This window comes from Fistularia commersonii, chromosome 19, assembly GCF_037954325.1.
Source record: "Fistularia commersonii isolate RoL2024-O1a breed Wild chromosome 19, RoL_Fcom_v1.0, whole genome shotgun sequence".
Taxonomy (NCBI): Eukaryota; Metazoa; Chordata; class Actinopteri; order Syngnathiformes; family Fistulariidae; genus Fistularia; species Fistularia commersonii.
This window is the reverse complement of record NC_141302.1, coordinates 11193832-11219467: the sequence shown is the minus strand read 5'-3', so window position 1 is coordinate 11219467 and position 25636 is coordinate 11193832. Positions and strand designations below refer to the sequence as shown.

General features: G+C 46.5%; 2 protein-coding genes across 3 annotated transcripts in view; one reads left to right on the top strand and one right to left on the bottom strand.

Moving 5' to 3' along the window:
• Positions 1 to 10228, top strand: part of m1ap (meiosis 1 associated protein) — a 31452-nt gene extending 21224 nt beyond the window's left edge. The window contains exons 5-12 of the mRNA XM_086166191.1: positions 2563 to 2697; positions 2901 to 3057; positions 6371 to 6512; positions 6823 to 6886; positions 7862 to 8004; positions 8275 to 8390; positions 9068 to 9146; positions 9998 to 10228. Of these exons, the coding sequence (XP_086022317.1) occupies positions 2563 to 2697; positions 2901 to 3057; positions 6371 to 6512; positions 6823 to 6886; positions 7862 to 8004; positions 8275 to 8390; positions 9068 to 9146; positions 9998 to 10228 (1067 nt within the window). The remainder of the gene's footprint in view (positions 1 to 2562; positions 2698 to 2900; positions 3058 to 6370; positions 6513 to 6822; positions 6887 to 7861; positions 8005 to 8274; positions 8391 to 9067; positions 9147 to 9997) is intronic.
• A 9030-nt stretch (positions 10229 to 19258) lies between these two features.
• Positions 19259 to 25636, bottom strand: part of dok1b (docking protein 1b) — an 18039-nt gene continuing 11661 nt past the window's right edge. For both annotated transcript variants that reach the window (XM_086165233.1, XM_086165232.1), the window contains 4 exons: positions 23837 to 24160; positions 22929 to 23025; positions 22674 to 22846; positions 19259 to 22058 (listed from right to left, as the gene is read on the bottom strand). In XM_086165233.1, the coding sequence (XP_086021359.1) occupies positions 20745 to 22058; positions 22674 to 22846; positions 22929 to 23025; positions 23837 to 24160 (1908 nt within the window). In that variant the 3' untranslated portion in view covers positions 19259 to 20744. The remainder of the gene's footprint in view (positions 22059 to 22673; positions 22847 to 22928; positions 23026 to 23836; positions 24161 to 25636) is intronic.

Genomic DNA, 25636 nt, shown 5'->3' with positions numbered 1-25636 from the left:
AAATAGTGGTTATCCTCCATGTCAGAGGGACGGCTCACCTGTTCGGGCTCCTAATGCATTAAGCTCTTAAATCTATGACAATAACAGAGCGCCGGGAGAGGAAACAGACTCGGAGAGAGAGGAAGAGATAGAGTCGGGACAGACCGGAGGCACGTGATTGATTTTTCAATCTTCCTTAGCTAATGCCAAACTCTAATGAAGTCAGCAGTGAGTTAGAGGATACTCTTGATGGATGTAGCGGTGTAATACCTCCGTGAGTTAGATGGGCCTGCTGGAAACAGACACCAGCACCCGGTGTCCAGCTCCTGTTTGCCACGGGAACACACGTGTTGAGGTTAAACGCTGTCCTCGAACCCCGCTCGGCTCTCTCACCTGTAACAAGCGAGAAATGTGAAGGGGCGGAAGGCAATTTCTGATTCGATTTGAGTTTCCAAATCAATTTCTTTAACTACGCTAAAATATTCTTTTGAATATTTCGATTCCCGTACGGTATCACATTTCAGCAGGGTGTCGCTTTGATCGGATCACCGGCCCCGAACACCGCAGACCTGAGATGTGTCGGAGCTCTTCGCGATGTCCACGCCCAACCCTTGTTAGTTCTTCGTTGCCAGTCATTACAACCACATGAAGGAACAGTTCATCTTGTCATCCCTCCCTGCCTCTCTGCTTATCTCCCCCCTGCACACACTCCACACTTTTCCACTTCTGTGGTCCATCTCCCCCCGCCACACCCTTCCATCTCATCCCTCGTTGCTCTTATTACCCGCCGCCCCTCCCGTTTCCCTCCTGGTCTGTCCCTCGAAGTAATTCACACATCCCTCTCCTCTTTTTTTCTCTCCATCGCCTCCGTCTCTCCATTCCCATTCCCCTGGCAGACATTATCGGAGGGAATAACAATCGATTTACTTCAAGTCAGTTTCCTCCGTCGCTGTCGATCCACAGAGGATTTTCCTCTAATCTCTCCATTACCACCACCCCCACCATCCTTCCTCCCTCTCTCCTCAGCCTCACTTGTGATGTCCATCACTCCCCCAGCTTAGCATTAATATAATTTCTTTGTTGTCCTCTTTGGTTTTGGTTCCCGGTTTTATCTTTTGTTTTACCTCGGTAACAAGTCTTGGTTCAGGCGTATGGCTCACTCTTATTATTGCATCCCACCCCTCCCACCCCTGAGCATCAGAGAATTCCCGCCCGTTCAGTAATCCGCATTAGGAGCGAGAGCAGTGTGACATGTGTCAGCGCTAAAGGCAAAGCATCTTGACTTTACACTGCAATTATTTGCAGGGATGAAGAATAGAACCCGGATGGAGCGGAGCAGAAAACCTGATGCAAAAGTGTGATGAGCGCGTCCATTGTTATCTCCTCCCTCCCCTTCCACAAATGTACATCACACAGAAAAAAAAAAAAAAAGATAGGCAAATATATTTCTTCCCCTCTTAGACGAAGTACTTATTTCTGGATGACGTACTTTTGGAAGCTTTGGCCCAGAACCAGAAATAGCTACATCTACCAGATGAAAGAAAGAAGAAAAAAAATGCATATTTTATTCCAGGAATTTAAAAGTTTCTCATTTTCTCATGGAGGCTCCTGGCTGGAAGACTTTAAATACTTTGTCTATTCTTCATCCATCTTTCATGTTTTCCCTCTGTCTTATCTTCACCTCCGTCAACCTCATCTGTCCCCTCTCTTTCTCTCACTCTGATCCTCTCGCTTGCTTCAGCCCCATTAGTATCTCCTGGTGGATCATTAACTATTAAACAGCAGATCGAGGGGAGAGGCGAGGAGTGGCTTTCCAGGAGGTTTCTGTCTGCTGTGCAATAATAAATGACGGGCTAGGCGAGAGGGTAGAGAACAGCAGGCTGGCGATCAGGGCCTCTTTTCCTGCTACCATCAATCTTGGCAGCTAAAATGAAATCTTAGAGGGGGAAGATTTACTCTAAACCTTTAACTGAACCAAAAGACCAACAACAGCCGGGGTGCTTCTTCTCTAAGGCTCCCCGGTGACACGCAGCTTGCCTGGGCCTGTCGGAGTTAAGGACCGAGGCCGCATTGGGATCTTCATATTTGATTTTTGCCGTCATCTAGTGGCCAAAAGAATTGTTTTTAATCTTCGCTTCATAAATATAACCGCTCTTTCTGCCAAATGCAGACAACTGATATCGCCTCTTTAATATCAGAGGGTCACAGTTAAAATACATTAAGTTTGTTGTGTTACAGATTTTATCAGATGAAGTAGTTGGGAAGCACATTGATGCGAAACCAAATAAATCAAGCATCGTACTAGTATGTAAATGCCTTTTTTAAAAATAATGTCTCTCAGGGTTTAAAAAGAGCGACTCATTGCCAATTTACCCCATTTTATAAAAATGAGAATTTCTTCAGGGGGGAAATAGTACACCTAATTTTCCTGATCCTGCCGAGTTCAGTGTCCAGAGGATTCTTTTCATAATGTCAGACTGAAAAACAAAGGGGGAAAAATATAATCAAATCTTTCTGTCAATGGCAATCTCGACGTCATGCCGTGTGTTTGTGTCTCTGCAGATGGTGCAGTGTTTGGGACAGAGGTCGACCTGCAACAGGTGGACAACAGTGTGTATGCCATGGAAATGGTGTTTAAGGCGTGGCTCCAAGAGCAGGGGGGAGACAAAGAACACATTCACCTCCTACTTCCGAGTCCCTCGGACAACCCCGTTCCAGGTTTAACCATTTAAGCCGCCGTGAGGATTTAAAAATAATTGCCAACCACACCTTTGAAATTCTTTTCTTTCAATCCTTTCTTATATTTAACTGTAAAAATATTGAGACTGTATACAAATGATGGCATGTAGCCTGTGCTCCACGGTGGATGAATAGTGGCAACCCTGCTCTTGATCGTCTCATGGCGTTCTCCTGTCATGCAGTGTGCATCAAATGTGACATGCAGGAGCGCCTCATAAGCCCCGCCCTCATCCCAGTCACCCCCAACCTGGGAGTGAAGACTGAGAGCGTCCATGACTTCATGCCCGTTAAAGGCTCAGGCAATCAGAGCCAGGCACCACAGAGTCTGAGAGTGATCAAGTAAGCCGGGGGGGGGCTTCTGGGAGAAATGTCTAGCTTCACGGAGGAAGTTGTAGCACACACCAATTCATTTAATACACAAGCATATTTATGGTATCTTTGAATAGCTACTTCATTGTCATGTTTATTTTCACCAGTAACCTCATAAATAGTAACCTCATAGTCCAAATACATTAGACACCAAATTGCACCAACATCAAGAAAACATCTGAATGAGCTGGAGCCACAGTTCAGCAACCTGTCAGACCCTCCTCTCCAGCACCCCTGAGGAAAAGGGGTGTGATCCCCATAGTTGGAGCACATCATCTGATCCCTTTTTAAGGGGGATCAGTACCCCAATTGCCAATCCAACAGCACTGTCCCCACCTTTCATGCCATGATGCAGAGGCATGCCAGCTAGGACCCCCCCTCAGCTATCAGGCACTCACATTTGAGCCCCATCCCTGGCTCCAAAGAGGGGTGCCAGTTACCGACTTCCAGGAAAGAGAAAACCAGGTTTATTTGTTTTTCTTCATTAGGACTTTCTTGAACCACACCTAGTCTGGTCCCTCACTGGGGACAATTTGCCTCAAGTGACCCTACCAGGGGGATGAAGCCCACCAACAACATAGCTCCTAGGATCACTGTAACAAACACAAGCCCCTCAACCACAATAAGGTGGCAGCTCAAGGAAGGGCGAATCATGAAGGTTACAAATGCAATTCTAAAATGATAATGTAAACCTCTGCTCATATATGCACCATTAGATCCCAGCTCAGAGAGAGAAAGCAACACATCCAGATGTAACTGGTATTTATAAGAAAAAAAAAAATGGAAGTCTGCAAAGGAAAATACAGTTACAATTAAGGAAAGAGAGACAGGTTGTCTGCTGCACAAATTAAAGAAAGGAATGAAACAGAGTCCGTCCTCATAAGGAGAACAATCCACAACAGAAGAAACAAGCACATCACCGTCCACAACTAGCACCCACCCAGTAACTGTGTTCACAAACCATACACATTATGACATCAAAATCACTTTTCTCCCCCACCCCCGTTTGGCATGCTGTACATCAGCCGCCACCGGGAATATTTGTGTCTCCCTTTAAAGACGTCAGCACACGGTGATTGGTCGCAGTTGATTTGCTTCAGACGTTCTTAATGACAACACAAAACACCTGCATGACAATTTGAGAAACAGAAACGTGGGGCAGGCGCTGGCCCGAGTAAAAGCAATGGATTGATTTTACAAAACAGAGTTTAAGAGCCAAAGCCTTTGTTTTAAATAAATGGCATGTCAGTGTGGGATGACGGGAGCTATATATATTTTCCCAGTGGTCTTAAAGTTTCATCAGTAATGACTGTCCGGGGCAGGGGGTTGGCAAACATTTTGCTGTAGTCACAGTTCTCTACCTTTGGTCAATGAGGTGGCAAGTTCTAAAAACTATTTAAAGTCTATTTCCTTTGTCATTATTTTTTAAATTGTAAATTTCTAAATTAAAAATATAATGAAGCAGCCTTTTTTGTGAGATTATCAAAAATGTGGTGTGTGTTTTGTTGTTGAGATTCTCTGGACAGGGGGAAACCTGCAAATGATCTACTATTTGTTGCTTATTCACTAATTCATATGCCAGTAGATTAATTGCATTTATAGTGACATCTAGGAATAGAAAAGTTTTGCTGAAACTGCAAGTTAGCAGCTACCCTCGCAGGAGTAGCGGCTCTTGATTCAGATGAAGAGTTGCTAGCATAGTTATCATGCTAAAAGCTCCCTCTTACGGCTTCATGTTTTTTTTTCTTTTTTTCTCACTTATTTTATTGCCGAGGGTGAGCGGAATGTGAGGTCAGGCTAAGAAAAGGCGGAATAGGCGCAAAAGGCCTGCTGTAGCCGTAGTGCATCATCTGGTGGTAGAACCTAAATATTGCAGCTAGAACAAGCGGCATGAATCCTACAATGTAAATATCTTTCATGATTGTAGTTGATTTGAGTCCCCGCAGGCTGGATGTGGCCCACTGGCCATAGTTTGGCCTCTTATGATGTAGATGTTACTGAACATTTTGTACTGTATGTGTGTTCTCATGCGTGCACATTCCCTTCACATGCAAGGCCAGTGGTGTGTATTCTACACAACTCCTCTGTGTCTATGAATGGATCCATTCTGACCACAAGGAACCATGGAATATTTCTCTGATGAAAGTCATTCACTCAACATATCATTGTCCGCTTTGTTCCAACGGAGCTGAAAAATTATTTCAACGCCTCAGAGTTCCTACTAAGATTTCCTATTTGGACATGCTGAGACAAGAATTTTATTTTCCTTTCTAACTTTTATTTGATTTTTTTGGTTGATTTTCAAGTGTTCGCCTGTTAATTTTCTTACAATTTCCCTTGTCTCTTTCTCTTATTGGTACTTCCTTTCCAATTTTATGGGCATTTTTACCACTTTGTTTAATTTATAATCCAGGATATTAGTTAATTAGTTATTTTTAATTCAGAGCAGCGAGTCGAGGGATTGGAAATATGTCACTCAGGCTAAACTCAAGAGCCCAATGTAATTAGCTTAGCCTTGTGTGACGCCTTGCACATTAATGCATCAATTCAGGCACAATGACAGAAGTCATTTTAACTCCTGCCAACGAGGCCTGTTGATATGCAGGGCTCTTTGAGCCTCCAAAAGTCCACTCCTTTGTCTCAGAGAACATCCACAATCCCTCGGACCTTCACACAAACAGGACAGCCTGCAGGTTCTGAGGAGTGTGCACGCTCAACTAGACGAAGAGTCTCAGCAGCATCAATATGCATCACCTTGATATTTTCAGAAGCTGCAGCTGTTTGATATTTGTGTGTCTGATTTTCATACCCAACAGTCTGAAAGCCCCGTATCTGTGTGTGTGTGTGTGTGTGTGTGTGTGTGTGTGTGTGTGTGTGTGTGTGTGTGTGTGTGTGTGTGTGTGTGTGTCCACTTCACATTCGTGGGATTTACAACCGTGACATTTAAACGACTCAGGAGAACAGTCAAGCTTTGAACGCATTCACCTTGGCAGTGGCGGCGGCATCCTCTTGCCTCTGCGTGCCAGATGATTTGCGATGTGTTTGTGCAGGGACGCCGTCCTGCGGCAAATATGTTTCAGGAGTTTAGATAAGACAAATGGCAGTTTCTGCGACGCTGGGACACTTTCGGCAGTTGTGCTATTTGAAAGGCGACACATTTTTCTTACACCGCAGACAGCTGCTGTGAAAAATCATGGCACTCAGGGTGTGGACACTAACCAAGGTTATATGTCTGGTGTTGGTTGTGTGTGTGTGCATGTGTGTGTGTTTGTGCATTCTGCAGGGCCCTACGTGCAGACGGGTTGTGCGAGAGTGTGTTATACGGCCTCCCACTTGTGATCCGCCCCACCACCTGCTGGCAACTGGACTGGGATGAAATGGAGGCCAACGTCAACATGTTTCACGCCCTCTGCCACACACTGAGGGTCTGCACATGCATTTTACATGACAGACTCCGGGGCGGTTTATATTAAAGCAGGAAATATTTACAATATTATTAATCACTTGTGACCCCTTCATCAGTTTGCAATCTTCAACAGAAAATATGATTTCTACCATTGATATAGGGGCAGTAACTTTACGTCACAGTTTATCAAAACATATTGATACCAGTTGACTATTCCCTAGTACTTGTTGATAAAGTATTACATTCTGTTTATGAATGGTTTGTTCTTTTTAACTGGATGTTACAGAACATAATGAAATGATGTTTGATTTTTTGGCCCTTTCCTCCAGAGTTGTGATACCTTCCTGCTATTGCAGGTTGAACCTGCTGTGAGGTCTACAGCTGGAGGCTCAGGTCCATATGTTGCAAAGTTTGTGTGTGTGTGTGTGTGTGTGTGTGTGTGTGTGTGTGTGTGTGTGTGTGTGTGTGTGTGTGTGTGTGTGTGTGTGATAGTGGAAGAGAGAGCGCAACAAGCCCTTTTATTAATATTATTCTGTCCTCTGTTAGAATGTTCTGACTGGATGACTGACTTCTTATTAACGATAACTTATTATGACAAGATATTTTCACAGTTAGACTGTATAACTTCATTCTAACTTCCAACTGTTACCAATGGAAGTTCTTGAGGCCCTTTATTTTTCGAACAGATGGGGTGCGTCAGCTTTTTTAAATGCAGTTATTAACAATAATAGTATTGTGCATCAAATGATTTTGCAAAGTGTGGAAATTGGTTGAAAGACAAAGGTCAGATTGACAAGTAAAACGCTATGATAGCATCAGATATAGATGAATAATATGGATGTGTGTATCTTTTAGTTTTTCACTTCTGACCTCAATCTGACCTTTATCTACACCAATTTCCGCCAAAAAAATCATTTGACTTGCTCTTCTATTTATTGTTCATAACTGCATTTAAAAAAAGCTGACTCACTCAGTCAGTTTAAAATATACGTGGCCTCCAGAACTGTCTATTCATATGTGTGTGTGTGTGTGTGTGTGTGTGTGTATTCTAATGAATACACATACATATTTCTAATTATATAAATAAAGTCACATGCACAGTCATTTTAAACAAAGCGTTTCTAGTCAAAATCTAATTTCCTTCACTTGGTCGAAGCTAACAATAATACATTATCATATTTCTGTCACCTTCCCCTTATTTTTCACCGCCTTTACCATCACTCTGGGTATCAGTCAGAGGCAGTATTTTACATTTAGGGAACAAACTTTCAGATGCCAGACGAATTTATCATGTATGTATCATGCATTCTCATGTCTTTTGTGTGTGTGTGTGTGTGTGTGCGCGCACGTGCAAATGTGCAATCCTAGGCTTGTACTCGCACTATATCCTACAGCCTTCGCCTTCTCTCACCCTCCTGCTGAAGCCAGTGGTGTCCAGAGAATTGTTCCTGCCCTGTTCGCTGCCCCTCCCAACTGAGGACCCCCCAGCTGATGCCCTGCAGCTGATCCAGGTGACCTACATTCTGTCTGAACAGACATGAAAATAACAGGAATAATGTGGGAATTAGAAAAACAAACCAGTAAATCAGCAAGAGATCAAAGATGCGTTCAAATGACTTAAAATTGAGGATAACCTTTTAAAATAGCTGAAGTGAAATATCTGAAATGGAAGTGGAAAAGGAGCTCTTCCCACTTTCAGTCATGCACAATGAAACAGTCCCCTACTGCAGCAGCAAAAGCTCACATGATGTCAGTCACATTTCCTCATCCATTTTCGTCAGGGCTGCGTCTCCCAGCTGGATGAGGAGTGTGTGTTCAACCCCCTCTCTCTGACCTCCAGCCTATACCAACACCTCCGCAGCCGAGGCCTGCTCTCCGAGCCCAGATACCCCTACAGGTCAGCAGCAAGTCACATCAGCATCATCGACGGTCATGTGAATCATGGCAGTTCTTCATTGACTAAATATATACTTTAAAACACACTCATGACGTGTCTAGACTTAAAAATGTTATGTAAATAAAAGTGCTTAAAGGAGGTGAAAAACTAATTATTGAGACTGGGTGATTTTTTTTTTTTTTAATGTATTATATATTTTCATAACAACTGGATATGAGTGAATCCAAATGATCTAGTTTATTGATGAAGAGCGAATTGACATACTTTGGGTAGTTAAAGCATCACAGAGCTGCCTCTCAGTATATATAAAGGAATCTAATTGGTTATGTTCATCATTTTTATCACAATTATTTTAAACATTTAAAAGGTTAACAGGTTGGCAAAGTGATCAGGGTTTCCTCCCGTTGCCTTTGAATAACAGGGCGAATGTTTGTACGTCTATAAGTTGCCACGTGATCGATCTAAGGCCCATCTAAGGCCCAAAGACAGAATCAACCAGTGACAATTCAGACAATTGAATATGACAATGAAATAATATGGGCAAAAAAAATACAGCAGGCACAATAAAAAGTACACCACTTACTTCTAAATTATAGCAAAGTAGAAGTTTACCTCAACATTGTACTGCATTGTACTGCTAGTAAAAGCACCTTTTTATAACTGCTCATGATGTTTAGGCTTCAGCCGGCAACCAACAGGCTCCGGCCCCAACCACCAGAGAGTGCCAAAGCCACGGTGTCCAAACAACCCCGCCAGGTAACCTCTACCTGATAGTGACATGCTGATGGAGTTTTCAATAATCTGTGAAAATATATCTTTGGTTTGTATGTGAAGTTAAATTTCTACACCCATTTTGTTCACTAGATGGCAGCAGCTGCCACCAACAAATATATGCACATTCTCACTATCGCCTATCTTGGTCTCATTGGTATTTCACAGTATTCCAAACAAGCCAAAGAAGCAGACTCTGTTTGATCAGTTGTACAAATATGTGTTCACTGGATAAAGTGTAACTGCACCCCTTTGTGTGTGTGTGTGTGTGTGTGTGTTTACATCATGTCATCAGGCCGCTGACTGTCAGTTCATGGATTCATGTCAGACCGCAAAGTAATGTTCGCATAAGACAACTTGCAAGCTTTTTAAATAGCTTTGATAGCTTTTTCAAATCATCATTTCTTTTTATTCTCACGTCGGCTACACGCGCTGAAAGTTTTTCTCGCCGGTGTCGCTTTGTCAGGTCGGTGATGGTGGCGGCAGCCTGAAAGCTGCCTGCGCTGTGACTCACAGGGTAGGATAAGGTGATAAGGCCACAGACATGCAAATGTCTTTTCCCCTCTCTTTTTGTTGGGACCTTTTTCCCGTGACAAGCTTTTACTCAATTCATATTGCTCCACGTCTGAATGTTTGTATTTATCTCGACATCTCCCCTTCTTCGCTTCCACCTCCTCCGCAGCACTCCCCTGCCCGCTGCGTTATCTCACTCCCTCCGTCCCCAACCCCCACCCCCGAGAAATGAAACACAACCAAATGTGGTAACATTTTAAAATGGAAACAGTAGATACCGCGGAATGGGATATTTTAAAACGTGTGCCGCCTCCTTTTTTCAGCAACAAAGCCAGAGCCGCCAACAGGGATCGAACAGCAGGGTCAGGGCCACCGTGGCTCCCTTGCCCCTCTCCTCCCCCTCCTCTTCATCCCTGGAACCGCCATCGGCCAAAGCCTCCCGTCCGGCGCTGACCTTCCTCAGCGGGCGCGGCCCCCACGGAAGCCACCGGGCCTCGGCCGCTGCTCAACAGGAGGAAGAAGGGGATGATGATGACTCCACACCGATGGTGTAAGAGAGTTACCACATTCTTTGCACACACGCAGGTTACACTTAAAAACAACTGAAAGTTGCCTTCGGCCTCCCGATTGTCGCTTCAAAGCATTCCCTAAAATTAGCTTGATCAGCAAACACACACACTAACACACGGCTCATCTGTCTCCGCTGTTAATTTGAATAGGGATCAGGCAGCTTTAGTAGTATTTAGGAAGTTTAAAGAAGCAAAAAATAACAACTCTGTTGGACACAAACAGTTCTGCGGTTCCCGCTCGTTCTCTTGTTCCAGCGTTCTTATCGCGTATTTATGCCGGCGTCATGTGGGTTTAATAAGGCCACATTCGAGAGAAAGAAACGTTCCGACCCACTGCCGTTCGCCGATGCTGTGAAAACTATAAATCTCTTCAGATGGCTAGCAGCGATAGATGAGGGGAATCGGGGGCGGGGGGGGGGGGGGGGGGGTGGAAAACCTGAATGATTGCTAAAAAGGCGGGAAGGGGAGGAAACGTCACTGAGAAGAGACAAAGGTAGCGTGGAGACTGCGGGGGGAGCGGAGGTTAAAGATTATGACAGATTCATGGGTGTAAAAAGCTAGATTTCAGAGGGAGGGGGTCGATACCGCAGCCCGACTTATAGACAAACTCACAAGTACGCACATTCTGTGCCCCCTGATCCCCGTCCACACACAGCTTTACTGTTTTAATGAGACGGAGGAGAGAGCGGCGGACAGAGGGGCCTCTCTGCTCCCCCCACACGGAGGGGGTTGAAAGGCACCGTGGGGGTGGGGCTCAGCTCGGGGACGGATGTACAGAAGAGAGTGGTTGAAAAGAAAAAAAAATTCTAATCAATGGTGTCGTCAGTCGGGTGACATCACAAGGCCGGACTCGATTATACAAACATATATTCAGAAGTTTCGCGCTCTCTCTCTCTCACACACACACACACATATATATATATATGTCGGTTAGACTCGCTCAGCGTCACGATTTATTAATTTATTCCCAGTCAGAGCTCTGTCAAAGACACACGATGTCACATGGCCTTAAACAGTCTCCCGTTATTCCGCCTCCTGGTTGAACCTGATCGCATAAGCGACCACGACAAACGGCGTTGTGATGTCACAGGACTTCCGCATTCAGGAATTACGGCCACAACGATTCTTTTGTCTCTCTGGAGAATTAGAGCAAAACCTCTGAAGCTCCCAACTGACATTTTACCAACTTCTCCCTTTCTCTCTCTCTCTCTCTCTCTCTGTCCTTTCCCTTTTTCCCGTCACTCGCTCTTTCATTTCAGCCCAGAGCCGGCAAGTCTGTAAATTTCACAAATTTGTCCAAACACAAGCGACCGTTCTGTCTTCAGAGGGGGTCAAAAGTGGGCCGATTCAAAAAAGTTTCACCCCCTCTGTCAGCTCGTGAACGCGTTTGTCCACGCCGGGGCCAGGCTAAATGAGCTTTGACGGGGAAAAGAACACAAAAGTGTCATTATTTGTGTTTACAAATTCGCCCCGAGACGACGGAAAGTGCGTCGGGGATTTTTCAGCTTTTTGGCGGGTTATTAGACACAGAACAGATGTCCTCTTCTTTGTTCGCTCACGCTGTGTTTCCTCTGGTTTCAGTCCAGTGTCTCTCTGTTATATGTTTGCTGTTCATACTTTAACATGTTATAACACATTTATTGACCCAGATTTGTATTTTCAATGTGTCCCTTGAATAAATTACCTTGAAACAATATCCACTTTCAGCGATAACTTTGTACAACACAAACAGGATGTTTGCTTCCAGGGTGATTTACTTGCTCATCATCATCATCATCATCGTCACTGTAGGGCTGAACGATGATACATTGATATAAATGAGTAATAACTGTTTGCCTCAAGCCTAGACTGGATAAAATCATTGAGCGGGGAAACTCTTGGACTGGGCTTGTTTGAGTTAAACTAAAGAACTCAATGCAAATCAGAATTCTTACCTTTTGAAAGTCACTTTTTTTTTTCAAAGTATATGAGAGGAAAACATCAGAATTTAGTGACGGCTTTGTCTAATGTTAAGAAATTCCCAGCTACTGAACAAAGTTAAAAAGTTACCCAAAATTGTACGAAATACAAAAAAAAAAAAATTAGAAATTGAAAAAAAAAAAAAAAACAGGACATCGCCTGTAATAAATCTTCCACCGCATTTCATTTATTCAAAAAGTAATGCCAGGTCGCTGAAAAGCACTTATGTTGTTGGTTGGCTGCGGCGTTTCCTTTGGATGATGAGTTTTGGAAAGTGTTTGTTCCGATCCTCCAGAGGAACCCTCCGCCCCCCCAACATTCCCCCATGAGCAAGCACTTGGCGACAAAAGCCAGGAAACATTGCCTTTTACTGGGCAGACACCCTGGACAGATCCCAGCTCAGTGTGGGCGACCTTCTGCCTCGACAGATTGGGTTACAATGAGAGAGAGCAAGGGAGGACAGGGAATGAGGATCGAGACAGTCAGGTATAAATGTAGAGAAATGAGTGTAAAGAAATGCTAACAATTACATGGTAATAGCTGATGAGATACATTGATAGCGTTAATAATCCTAAAGATATAATAATGGTGGATGCCCAGCAGGGCCACGGCTGTAATTCAGGCCATGCCCCCTGAGAGCCTGTGGGAAATGAGAGAAGCCAATGGCCTGTGGCAGCTTAACCAGGTGCTAGCCTTGTGCTAACTATAAGCTTTCTTAAAAAATAAAGGTTTTAAACCTATTCTTAAATAAAGACAGGGTGTCAGCATTGGACACCCCACAGTTTTGTATACCAGTCCCACATTGGAGTGGAAGATGCCATCATCTACCTGCTGCTCAGGGCTTACACTCATCTCAAGGAGGCAGGCGGCACTGTGAGAGTCATGTTCCTTGACTTTTCCAGTGCTTTTAACATCATTCGACCTGACTTACTCAGGAATAACCTACTGGACATGAGGTGGATGTAGTGGCCTGGATTGCTAACTACCTCACAGACCGCCCGCAGTTTGTGAGGCTGCAGATGATCAGGTCTGACATAATCATGAGCAGCACGGGGGCACCACAGGGTCCTGGTTCCCTTCCTGGTCACACTCTACACCACAGTCCTGCCACCTGTAGAAATTCTCGGGCAACTCTGCCATCATGGGCTGTATCAGTAGAGGCCAGGAGGCTGAGTAGAGGAGTGTGATGGACATGTTTGCGGAGTGGTGTGGACTAAATCACCTGCAACTCAACGTAACAAAGATGAAGGAGTCGGTGGACTTTAGGAAACAGAGGACCAGTCCGAACCCCATCTCCATCAATGGGACAGATGTGGACATTGTGAAAGCATACAAGTACCTGGGCGTCCATAAAGATAATAAAGTAGACCGGACTAAAACCACAAATGCCATTTACAAGAAAGGTGAGCTGGCTCTTCTACTCCGATCTTTCAACATCTGCAGAGCCATGTTGCAGATGTTTTATTACATGGTGGTGCCCAGCGTCATCTTCTACACTGTAGTGTGCTGGGGCAGTAGGCTGAAGCCAGCCGACGGTAATAGACTTAATATCCGTCCTAAGACTCCATCCTGGGAGTTGAATTGGACTTGTTAGTGGAGGTGCCTAAGAGGAGGACGCTGAGGAAGCTGCTCTGTATCAAGGACAACGCCTCTCACCCCTTGCATGCTGCACTAAAGTCCTACCAGAGCACCTTCTGATCCCCCTTTTTAAAAAGGGGGAACGCCACCAGAGGTGCGTCAGCCAGGACAACCCTACGACATCCAAAGTTTTGAGGAACCCAGGGCGGACCTCATCCACCCCCACAGCCCCGCTACTGAAGAGCTTTTTGACTGCTTCAGCAACTTCAGCCCCGGAAATAGGCAGGACGGCTCCAGAGTCCCCCGACTCGGCTTCCTCATTGGAAGGCGTTTTTGTTGGGATTGAGGAGGTCTCGGAAGTATTCCCACTACTGATTTAAAACATCCCGAGTTGAGGTCTGCAACACCACCTTGATTTTTCTATCAATAAAAGAAATGGCAGTTAAAGATTTACAGCTCCTAAAAGTTGTCAAAGAGATGGAACAACTTGAAAATATATCTTTATTAGAGGATATTTTGGTACCCGTTGAGCAGACAAGGCGGTGGTGACAGGAGCCATGTTGAGCTGGTTTTTAGAGATGCAGAGGAAAAGACGAAAGCAGAGCTGGAAACAGCAGAGATGAAGATGTGGAGGTTCAGGAGTGAGAAGGATGGATCGGATCTGGAATGAGTCCATCAGAGGGACAGAACACATCAGATGTTCTGGAGATAAAGTAAGAGTGATATGGTCTGGACATGGACAGTGAAGGGGAGAGTAAAAATCTGGGTAGAAGGATGCTTAGGTTTGAACCCTAGATTGGTTAGATTAAGAGAAAGAGAATATGGGAGTAGTGAAGAGGATGCAGAGGGTTAGATGAAGGCAGATGATTGGCTGTGAAGGGACACACCTGAAGGAAAAGAACATTTTGGTGGCGATTCTCCTGAATAGATTTATAAATAATCAGATTATAGTAAATAACGCACAACTTCCCAAATCACTCTTGTTCTTTAAGGTTCTTCTTCCTTTTGCAGCTTCGTGTCAGAAACCGAAAGGATAAGTGGGGGTTGGGGTCAGGCGGGGGTTTCGGTCTCATAACGGACAGCCACGTAGGAGACAGTTTGTCCCCGACCCTGGCAGTTATGGCTTGCCTCTCGGGCGGACGCCTGACCTTTCACCGTAGCGCTTTGTCTGATTTCTGCAGACGTGTGTCTGCATGCAGGCAGAGGACAACAAAGACGCTTCCTCTGTCCGTGTCGGCGATCTCAGGTTAATTACCCGCCAATTCAAGGGTTGCCGTTTTGCCCCCCGAGAAGAGAAGCCGTCCCTGCGTGTTCGGTCGGTGTGCCGCAACTCGCGACACGGCTCCGGCTAATATCGGTGCTTCCTGCTTCATCTTTCTCCGGGATACACAAACCTCTCCGTCCGCCCTGCAGCCTGACACGGCGTCTCTTTCCTGCAATTGTGCGTTCGAGGTCCAAAGACAACACAGGATTCTAATCTCCAAACCGAGCAGGGGACGAACGCGCACGCACACACATACACATGCATGCCAGCGTTGACTCAACTAGTGCAGGTTACCGGCAGAGAAAAAAGGGAAATGCATCTTTAGAGAGCAGGAAGAGGAGAGGTGAAGTGACACAGATCTGGATCCGGGCACGGACCATCCGTACCTCGGCTGGTGGAGTAAGAAAATTGTTTCTCAATGCAACCAAGCAACGGACTGAATGGAAACCTGTGGTTTCCTTTTTTGATCAGCTGCCCCAGGGGGCAAATTCAAAACTGTCTAGCACACAGCTGAATGCATCGCCTAGAAGGCTAAATATAGCTGCAAGCAGTCTGGCATAACTCTCAGATGTGTGTGCGCGTGTGTGTGTGTGTGTGTGCCATATTTTGTTTTTTCGCAAGTCTTGCAGCAGAATGAGGAAGCGTCTGCTGAGTCTGCAGCTGGCAGGTGTGAACCTGTCAATCAACACTGCCCCCCGCACATCCTCATATATAGATCTTAAAATATTTTCGGAAACCGCCACCCTTTTTTTTCATTGTCTGGCATTCACTTTCTTTTTCATCCTAAACCTAAACATCTCAAAGCAGCTCCTATCTGTGACCTTCAATGGTGACCGTCGAACCACAGACATCCCCATGTAAAGCAACTGTGCTCAGTGTTTCTGAAAGCGTCTCCGGTTGAGGTTGAGATGCTTTTATTAATTTTTTCATCGTTTTTAGTGTTTATCCTGCCGTCAGGGTTATGTGGGTGCTAGAGGCTCTTCCAGCTGTCACGGGGCGAGAAGCGAGGTTCTCCCTGAACCTACGGCTGTCAATCACAGGCCCAAGTATTGTGGCGAATACTGGAGTTTATGTTGATGCTTGTTTTCTGTGTGATTTTGGGGTGCAAGGAATTCTCTTCTTTTTTTAACCAGGAATTGAGCGGGAACAGTTTGTTGTATTGCCGGCTTGTGTGGCGTGGCTGTGGCCAACAACAGCTATTGCTTATTAAACGGACGTTTTATCGCCGTGACTAAAACGCTACAATATGAAGACATGCATTCATACGTCGATGCTCTCAATCACACAAGCAAACCCACGCAGAACACGGAGACTTCACACACAGATGCCCTTTCAGAATCGAACCGGGAACCTTTTAGCTGTAGAGGCGGAACAACTGCGCTCTGTTTTATCATTTACTTTAATTCTATAAGAAATGAAACTTGGGTTTAATAACTAACTGTCATCACAACACGCATCACTTAGCAACTGTTTGTGCAAACACTCCCCCCCTCCCTCACCACCACCATTACCCCCCCACGTGGGCTCCATAAGAGCCGTCGGGTTCATCTGGTTTCAGCCGTTTGAAACAGATTTTCCAAAACAAGACGTTTCCACTTCGGCAAACAAGCAACGAAACGCAGCCTCGCTGCCGGGGTTTGATCCGGTCCTTTTTTCCATGAATCAGACCCGTCCGTTAAATCGGAGACCTTGAGAAGGAGATCACAGTACGGAGTGCAAGAGGACGCGGTAATAGTGGAAAATTGTGCGTTTGTGTGTGTATATGACTCTGCGTGCGCGCATGTGAGAAAGAGCAGACGTGCAAAGCCATCAGAACGGCTGATATAACCGTCTGGCCAATGATCGGCACCATGTGGCTTCCAATGTCTCGCTGACTCCCGCCTACGTTCACCTTCAGCTTAACCTTTAGCCGAAAGCGAAGCTGTTGAGGTGGTTCGTTTGTCACGTTCGAGTCACAGCCTCGACACGTCGGCTCGCCGTCTCAGGAACCGCCACTATTCATAGCACAGGGGTTGTGTGTGTGTGTGTGTGTGTGTGTGTGTGGGTGGGTGTGTCATGTCTTCCTCTGCCAGCAAGCAAGTTGATAAGAACCCATGAAGTGATGTCGAAAAATACTTTCTGCGTGAGGCTCCCGATTCTGTATCACATGAACACACACACACACACACACACACCATCGCTATACCAGAACACACTCTGGATCACAATGTCCCAAAAGTGGAATATGCACTTTGTTAATATTCAGTCCTCTCTCTTGATTGACCAGAAGCCTGACAGCAGCAGTTTCCCATGCATGCGTGCACACACACACACACACACACACACACACACACACACACATGCACACTCGTATGCACGCAGCAGAGCAGTTCTGCAGATGCGCGAGCTGGCCGGAGCGGTCTAGGGAAGAAAACGTCAAACAAAGAGTGAAACAAAGAAATACTTCTCAAGGCCGGTGACGTCAGCGTCAAACGGTCGATCCTGCCCCAGTAACTGACTCCGACCGAAGATTTTTTTTGTAAGCAAAAAAGCTCTGAAGCTGTGATTTGAGGGTCATTTGGCAGTAACCGGAATAATGACCTGGAAGAAGATGATGAAGTCATTGTCTTGTCATAGGACACTCACAACACAGATAATTACAGCTGTTTACTAAACAGTGCCGTGATGCTAACTGTTGCATTGTGGGAAATATAAATTGGAAAATACTGAGAAACGACGTCGAATGCAATTATTGCAGCCAAAATCCTCTTCTTGGGAAAGCACCTATGATGTGTGTTCTACTTGTTGCACTTTTTGTATTCTGTTTTTGGTACTTTTCAACCCAGTAAAAGTACCTTGATGTAACCACCACAGCTGGAGCCCTGAGATCGGGGGTTGTGGGGGGGGGGGGGGCAACAGGGATTTCCTTAAACTATCAACAGCACATCTGTGTTTCACTTCCTGTTCTCTTCATTTCTTATTTTTAACAGTTAATTTCAAACCTCACAACACACGCCAGCGCTCCTTTGCTATTGGCCGGAGCAGCTGTGTGATAATTGATGTAGACGCTCCCTAAGACGTGTTTGATGTCATCTGATGACTGATGGAGAAAGTGGAGAGATCAGCTTAATACCAATATTACATTACTGCCTTAAGTAATTCATTTTATTACGTCGTCTACGAGCAGGGGATTAGCACTGCCTACAGTTTATTAGGAATATCCTACGACAGGAGACGATGACAAAGAGTGTAACAGTCACCGCCTCAGTGTGACTGACAAACGGTTTGTGCGGTGACAAGCCTTTACAGCTCCACGAGAAAAATGTGATCTTCCCTTTGAGAATAAAAGTTGACGCGCTCCATGTGAGCAGCTGCTTTCAGGACCCCCAGCTAAGAAAACTTCAATATATAGTTTTCAGTTCTAATTTTACAGGCGAGCTGACATTAGCGGTTCACATTGTGACATGCACACACACACACACACACACATACAATATTATTTGAAAGCAACTTTTTAAACGCATTAATGACGGATGAGGAAAACTCACATTTAGCATGTAGCATGTGCTATGAGTGTGCGTGAGCCCTTTCCCCATCACGCCTGGGTTCACCATGAGTTTACGGTAATGAGAAAGACAGGTTTGCACCCCCGCCGCAGACCCCCGCCCTCTGTTTTCCTTGCCCTGCTGTCTGGAGGAAAGCAGAGGAAAAGAGAAATTAGAAATCTACCCTTTGGTTGTAATCCGGTTACCTCTGGAGGACTTTTCCAGAGCAGAGAATACTCAAGTGGCAGGTGTGGGGGGGCTGGAGGGGATACAGACTCTGACAGGAACAGTCTGTACCCTCCGGGACATCTTGCTCATCTCTTCTAACTTTTCATTTTCCTCGTCTCCCTGGACGACCGCCCCCCCCCCTCCTCTGCCTCATCCAGCACCACCCGCTGCCTCCTCTCACCGGGTCGCCCGTTAGCTGTCACCGCGGCGACAGGACAACGGAATTAGCGCATAGCAGACAAGAGAGCGAGAATTAAAGCCTTTGTGTTATTTCCTTAACGGTCTGTTTTGAGTGGTTGGAAACAGATCGAGGTAACAGAAAACAAAGCGTGGCGGAGGATAAAGTCACACTTATTTTACTGTCTCGTTCCAATCCAGAACAAAATGTCTTTACCATGACTATTCGGCGGCAAAGGCAGGCCTCTACTGTTTACAGATCCACACTGGAGAACTCTCAGGAGGTTTTTTTTTTTTTTTTTTGGAAGGACATTTTTATTAGTAATGATATTTACAGACAGCACAGCTGTTTCTGACATATTCACACTCTGCAGAAACCCATCACGTATATATTTAGTTTGTCTGTACATGCAACGGTGTGAAAAAAAAAAAATTGTTTCAAAACATCTTCCAGAAATTAAAAGCCGCATCAGGACCCCCGCCGGGGTTTTAGCCCACGGGCGGAAACGGTAGCAGCGTGTTTTTCCACTTCAGGGCTCGTGCGAAAAGGTCAGGAAGGGTCCGGAGTCCTTCTGCTCCCCGCCATCTTCGGCGGCGTGTGGGAGGATTTTTTAATCAGCCCAGGAATCAGATACTGCGGGTGAAAAACATCCATTGCTGTCGTCTTTGTTTTCCTGCTGTGGAGAAATGCGCCAAACTCACCAGCTTCAGCGACTTCACCAGCACGGCAGACATTTTGTCACAAGAGCCAAGCCGCTCTCTAGGCTTGTTAAAGTCAAGCGTAGAGCCTAAGCTCTTTTTCGTTTTGGCAGGTCCATAAGCATTTGATGTGTGTGTGTGTGTGTGTGTGTGTGTGAAGTGGCAGGATCCGACCACACTGTGGCTCGGTACATCAATTATGGCTTTGACCATCCAAACACTCGCTCCTTCTCCTTGCCAGCGGCACGGAGGGTGGCCCCACTGCCGCACCGCGCTGCTCGCTCGACAGATGCGCCTCACGTTCGCCAAAGAGGGAGGCGACTCTCGCAAATGCTCCTATTCAATCAAACCCATTCCTCTGGAATATGAAAATAAAATAAATTCTGCTCAGTCAAATACGAAACTATCGTCAGCCACGATTTTGGGATTATTTTTTGCACTTTCGAAACTTTTTACAGTTCCTAGAACCTAGTTGGTTTTCTTAAGTGCGCTGGGACAGCATAGGAACCACGAATCTACAATGAAGCAGGTTCTTCTTACGGTTCCGTGAGAACTCATGGTGGAACTCGCAAGCCACGCCTATGACCAGGTACTTCGGAGCGCTTGTTTCAAAAACGTATCGTGATCGGCTGTTTTCTTGCAACAAATTGGACAGAACCAACGAGAAAGGGAGCGACGGAGAGGTCTGAGGTCTGAGCTCCTCTAGCCTGCTACACCAGAGGAGTCACCAGCTGAACATGAACATTTTGGCCAAAATAAGTACTGCATTAGCCAACGGCAGCGGGTTTCACAAGGCGAAGCAGTGCAGGGAAGAAATAAAAACACATAAAACCCATCTGACAATCCATGATTATAATTACCACCAGGCTGAACATGATTGCTCTCCGTATTGTCCAAGTCGTGTTCTTTGCGGCAGTTCAAGTTGCACACAACACCGCGTTAATGTGCATTAATGCCTTTGAGAATGCAAAACCAAAAAGGTTTCCCCAGCGGGGTTGGAGGGTAGTTCCTAAAAAGACGTCTGAGCTGGAAGGTTCTTAGAGCCGTAGCGTCCCAAAGCGGTTGACAGCTGTCAGATGTCGCCCAGGTTGTCATATATGATATCTGGCGATCTCAGAGGCGCCGACTGGTTCGGACTGTACCACAGATCCGAAGGCAGTTGTTTCTGTTTGGACACTTTACTGTAGAGCTCCCGGTCCGCCTCGACCCCCGGGCGCCCCCAGATGTTGTTGTTATTGTTTGTGTTGCTACCCTGTTTCCCGTGAGGCAGAGGGACGGGCTCCTTCCGGGCGAAAAAGGCCCGGCTCGGCTTCGGGGCCATTGCAGGTTTGGGCAACCTCGGCGGGGGCACCTGCGGCGTGTCGCGGTTGGGAGAGGATGTTTTGGAGGGGGTGCTGTACATCCCCTCTAGACCCAAGGGGAGCGCCGCCTCCTCCAGCCTCCTCTGGTTGCCGGGCTCCAAACGGGCCTCGTCGTAAATAGTCATCCCTGAACCCACTCCCAATTTGGCGCAGCCTTCCGGTTCGTCGTATATGTGCTCCTGGCCGGGCAGCGGGGGCAACGCCATGCCGTCCGCATGCCCCCCCGGGGGCCGCCTGTTATTGTTCGGCCCCCGTCGCCCGCCATGGCCACCTCCTGCCCCGGCGGCCCCATTCAGACTGAGCCCGCTCGTCTTCTGATTCAGCTCCACGCTGATCCTGTCGTACACGTGCGAATAAAGGTCCGCCGCTTTCCGCGGGTTGTCGCCCCCAGGAACCTCGTCCCCAAGCGGTCGGAGGCGGGGGGTGGGAACCGGCGGCGAGGAAGGGCTCTGGCTCTTGATGCTGTCCACGGGGTCGGAGTAGAGACAGTCGGCGCTCTGCAGGGGCAGGCGGACCGAATCCGCCGGCTCGGAATACAGTGCAGCTTGGTTGTCAGATTTACCGCCCCCCTGCCCTCTAGGAGGGGGCGTCGTACGCCCCCCGCCCAAAAGTATAGACGGTGGTTCAGGCAAGCTCCTCCCTTTGTGTCCGCCCGAGACTCCGCCTCCGCTCCCCTGCCCCCTCCCTCCGTCTCCCCCCTCCCTCTTTCCGAGCACGCCGTCCGCCGAGCCCGGCTTGCTGCCACCCGAGTCGCCGTCCGCCTCGCGGCTGCTGCAGCTGCCGCCGCTGCTGTCCCCGCTCCCGCTCCCGCCCCCTCCCGCGGGGCCGCGAACACACTGCAGCGACGACGGGACGTCCGGGTCCAGCCCGGTGGGGGCGCTGAGGTGGCGCTCCTCGGCCAGCGCTTTCTGCGACTGGATGGACTGATCCACCAGTGTGAAGATCTCGTTGCCCTGTTTGGTGTCGAAAGTGAAGTTCCCGGGTCCGGAGTCGCAGCGACGGCCCGCCTCGAAGGAGAACATCACCTGGGCACAGAGAGGGAGGAGAGATTAGGTTGGATAAATCCAGGTGGAGGTGAAAGGCAATTCGTGAACTCAAATGGTGAATCTGTGAGTCTTGGCTTTCATGATTCACTTCTTTTACCATCCAGATTTACAGTTCGTTCTCTGACTATCGCTGCTATTATTTCACTTCTTCCATCCTAGGTTTCTGGATTGTTTTTTTTTTGTTTTCTGTTTTTTTAAATCACACTTCCCTTTTCTTCACAAAGCCTACATCTGCGAGTCGGATGAGGGGGGTTCCAAGGTTGCCCCGGAAGACCTGGAGATTTTTCAAAGTCGGCAGGTCGTGACTGAAGACTGAACAGGAACCGGACAGATTGGTTCTTTTAACGTTCTGGTTCTAATAATAATACGTTTTATTAAAGGTGCCTTGCTCGACACATACATAGACAAAATACAGATTTAAAAGAAACAATAAAAGTGACAAAGTGGTAAAAGTAAAAAGTAGAAGTGATGGAATTGGCCGCTTTAAAGGGATGTGTTTCTGAGCTTGTGTCTCCACAGATGAGTCGGCGACCACGTGAAATTTTGTCCTCCTGACTTGAAACAGTCCACCCCGGTTTCTCGCCGATCACCCACCCGATCTCGTCCGTATCTCCTCAGCAGCTTGTAGGGCCACACCAGAACGTTCTTCTTGGTCTGCGGATCTTTCAGGACCAGGATGTTCTTGTCCGCTTTCAACCAGTAGTTCCCCGCCAGCCCGCAGCGTTCCGATGCCTCGGTCCTCTGGGCGCTCACCCAGAACTCATTCACTGCAGGTAGAGAGGGGGGGGGGGGTCATGAATGATCTTTTTGTGCGAGGACGCGAGGCGGTCGGACGTGTTCTGTCCTCACCCTCCTCCCTGGAGTAGTAGATGAGGTTTTCAGACATCTGCAGCGGCTGGTTTCCTCCATTGGGTTCCGGCATGCAACACCCGCCGCCGCTTCCTCCCTACAGAGACGTCAAGGGGAGAGAGGGGGGGGGAAAAGTCAGCCAACGTAGGAAAAAAGGGCAACATCGAGATCTTGTGTCATTTCTTCGGCCCCGGTTTGCTCACTCTGCTTTTGGCAGCTGCTTTTCAGAATAAAAGCATGGCACTGGGAAAAGAACAAGCCATTGAAGCCTAATATCCGAGCCAATCAAAACGCACACGGCGTGCCAGGGCCGTGATGTCACACCACCACCGTGACCAGAGTTCAGCTGATATTGGATGAAGATTAGCATTGTCGAATTTTGAAATCTTACTGAAATGCTTTATTAAGGCACGGAAATGTTTCCCCGCGGCTGTAATTAGCTGTTTAAAGTTTCACAGCCTGTAGGTTCACAGGAAAAAAAAAAAAAAATTCACATGGAAACAGTATCTGGCTTCCTCTCAGAAATCACTGCAATGGCCGAGCTCGCGCACACATACTAATGTGTGTGTGTGTGTGTGTATGTGTGTGTGTGTGTGTGTGGGAATACATGCAGCGGAAGCCCAGGCCTGTATAGAAACTCCTGGGATACATGGGAAATTTTGGCAGAGCCACACACACACACACACACACACACAGAAACTAACTTTCACATCCAATTCGCAGTTGCCTTACAGCTTCCATCTCCTTGTATTTTTAATTTCACTCATGAACATACAAATGCACACGCACACACACACTGGAAGGTCAACTTGCACTTCCACTTTTGTTTTGGATAGCTCTCTGTTCCCTGAAAGAAACGCCATGTAGCCGTTGGCACGCAAGTGCGAGCAGCGAGGAGGAACAGGTACCTGAAAGGCGATGTCACACATGGTATCCATCCAGTCCTTGGCTGCGTTCTTCTCAGCGGCGAACACATGGGTCTTGTCGTTGGTTTCCACACAGAAGGCTGCCATGTTTTCTTTGGGACAGCTCTCCGTTAGCGCTGGCAGGATGGAAATACACTCCGACAGGCGGATGATCTTCTTGTCCAGCTTCCTAGTCTTCTCATTGGACGCGATACCTGACCCTCCGCCCGCCCCTCCCCCTCCACCGGAGGGTGAATCGAAGAACTCAAGGCGGGCGATGCCGTGCTGGCTGGCGGGGTAAAGGACGAACCAGTTCTTCTTCCATTTCTGAACGTGGGAGAGAAAAGGGACGTTGATGCAATTGTTTATAGCAACAGTGTAATAACTGAGTAATATGACAGTAATCTACCCACTGAGATTTATCAGGATCAGACACACTCAGCACCGAGGAATGATATTTTTTCTCCCCGTGACTGTTTAAGGTCTTCAATGTTGGTGCCAAACCTCACCGACGGACACGTGTGTTATAATACATTTAATAATGATGATGCGATCTTTTTAGCTCTGTTGAAATTCCAGCATGTCTATTTTATGTCCAGGAAAAAAAAAAAAAAAGACAAAGCAGGAAATGTAGGACAGGAAGACAAAGAGGCCCAGAAGCGGAAAACCAAGGTCTTCTTTTTGAACGCAACCCCTGACGGTTCTCAGCTGCTCGTCGAGAAAACGTCGACCGCACGAACTTTGTCACGAATCGTGAATAATCGCGAGGTGACATCTTTCGGACCGATATTAGCGCGTCACAGGCGGCGAGCCACTTCAGGGGTACGTTAGTCAGCCAAGGAGAACCACTTCCTCCTCACCCAGAACGCCCCGGCCTGTTTTCACTCTTTTCTCAGCGTGAGTAACCCTCATTTCCAGAAAAGCGAATCACACAACCAAAATGTCAAAGAATAAAAAAAGACATTTTTTGGGGGAGTTTTATATATGGATATATACATATATATTAAAAACCTATTTGACCGGCAAGATGCTAATATCCTAATAATCCATGCTTCAACAAAAATGGCTGAATTATATTCAGTATATATATACACACACACACACATGCACACCCACACGCACACATATATATATATATAAACACACACGCTCACACACATAATATGGGACTGTCTCAGAAAATTAGAATATTGTGATAAAGTCCTTTTTCTTCTGTAATGCAATTACAAAAACAAAAATGTCATACACTCCGGATTCATTACAAATTAACTGAAATATTGCAAGCCTTTTATTATTTTGATCTTGCTTATAATGGTTTACATCTTAAGAAAACTCAAAAATCCTATCTCATTATGAAGAAGTAATTTTAGTTTTTTTAATTGCATTACAGAAGATAAAGAACTTTATCACAATATTCTAATTTTCTGAGACAGTCCTGTATATATGCATGTGTCTATACACACACACACACACACACACACACACACACACACACACACACACACACACACACACACACACACACACACACACCTCAAAAGCTCAATTCAGCGGTAGAAGAGTGATCCAGCAAGAGTGAAAGAGACAGAAAAGCATTTGGGTTGGGAGGGGCAGGTACGTAGTACTGATAGTTAAATGGGAATAGCTGACATAACACAATAGTAAGTTGTTATTTTCAGAAAACAAACAATAATGGTGGACAAGCCACACCACCTGGGACCCTTTGACATGAGAAACTTCGGGGACTCGGTAGAAGACACGAGGTTATCGTGCACTGATGAAGTAACACACAAGTGAAGACAG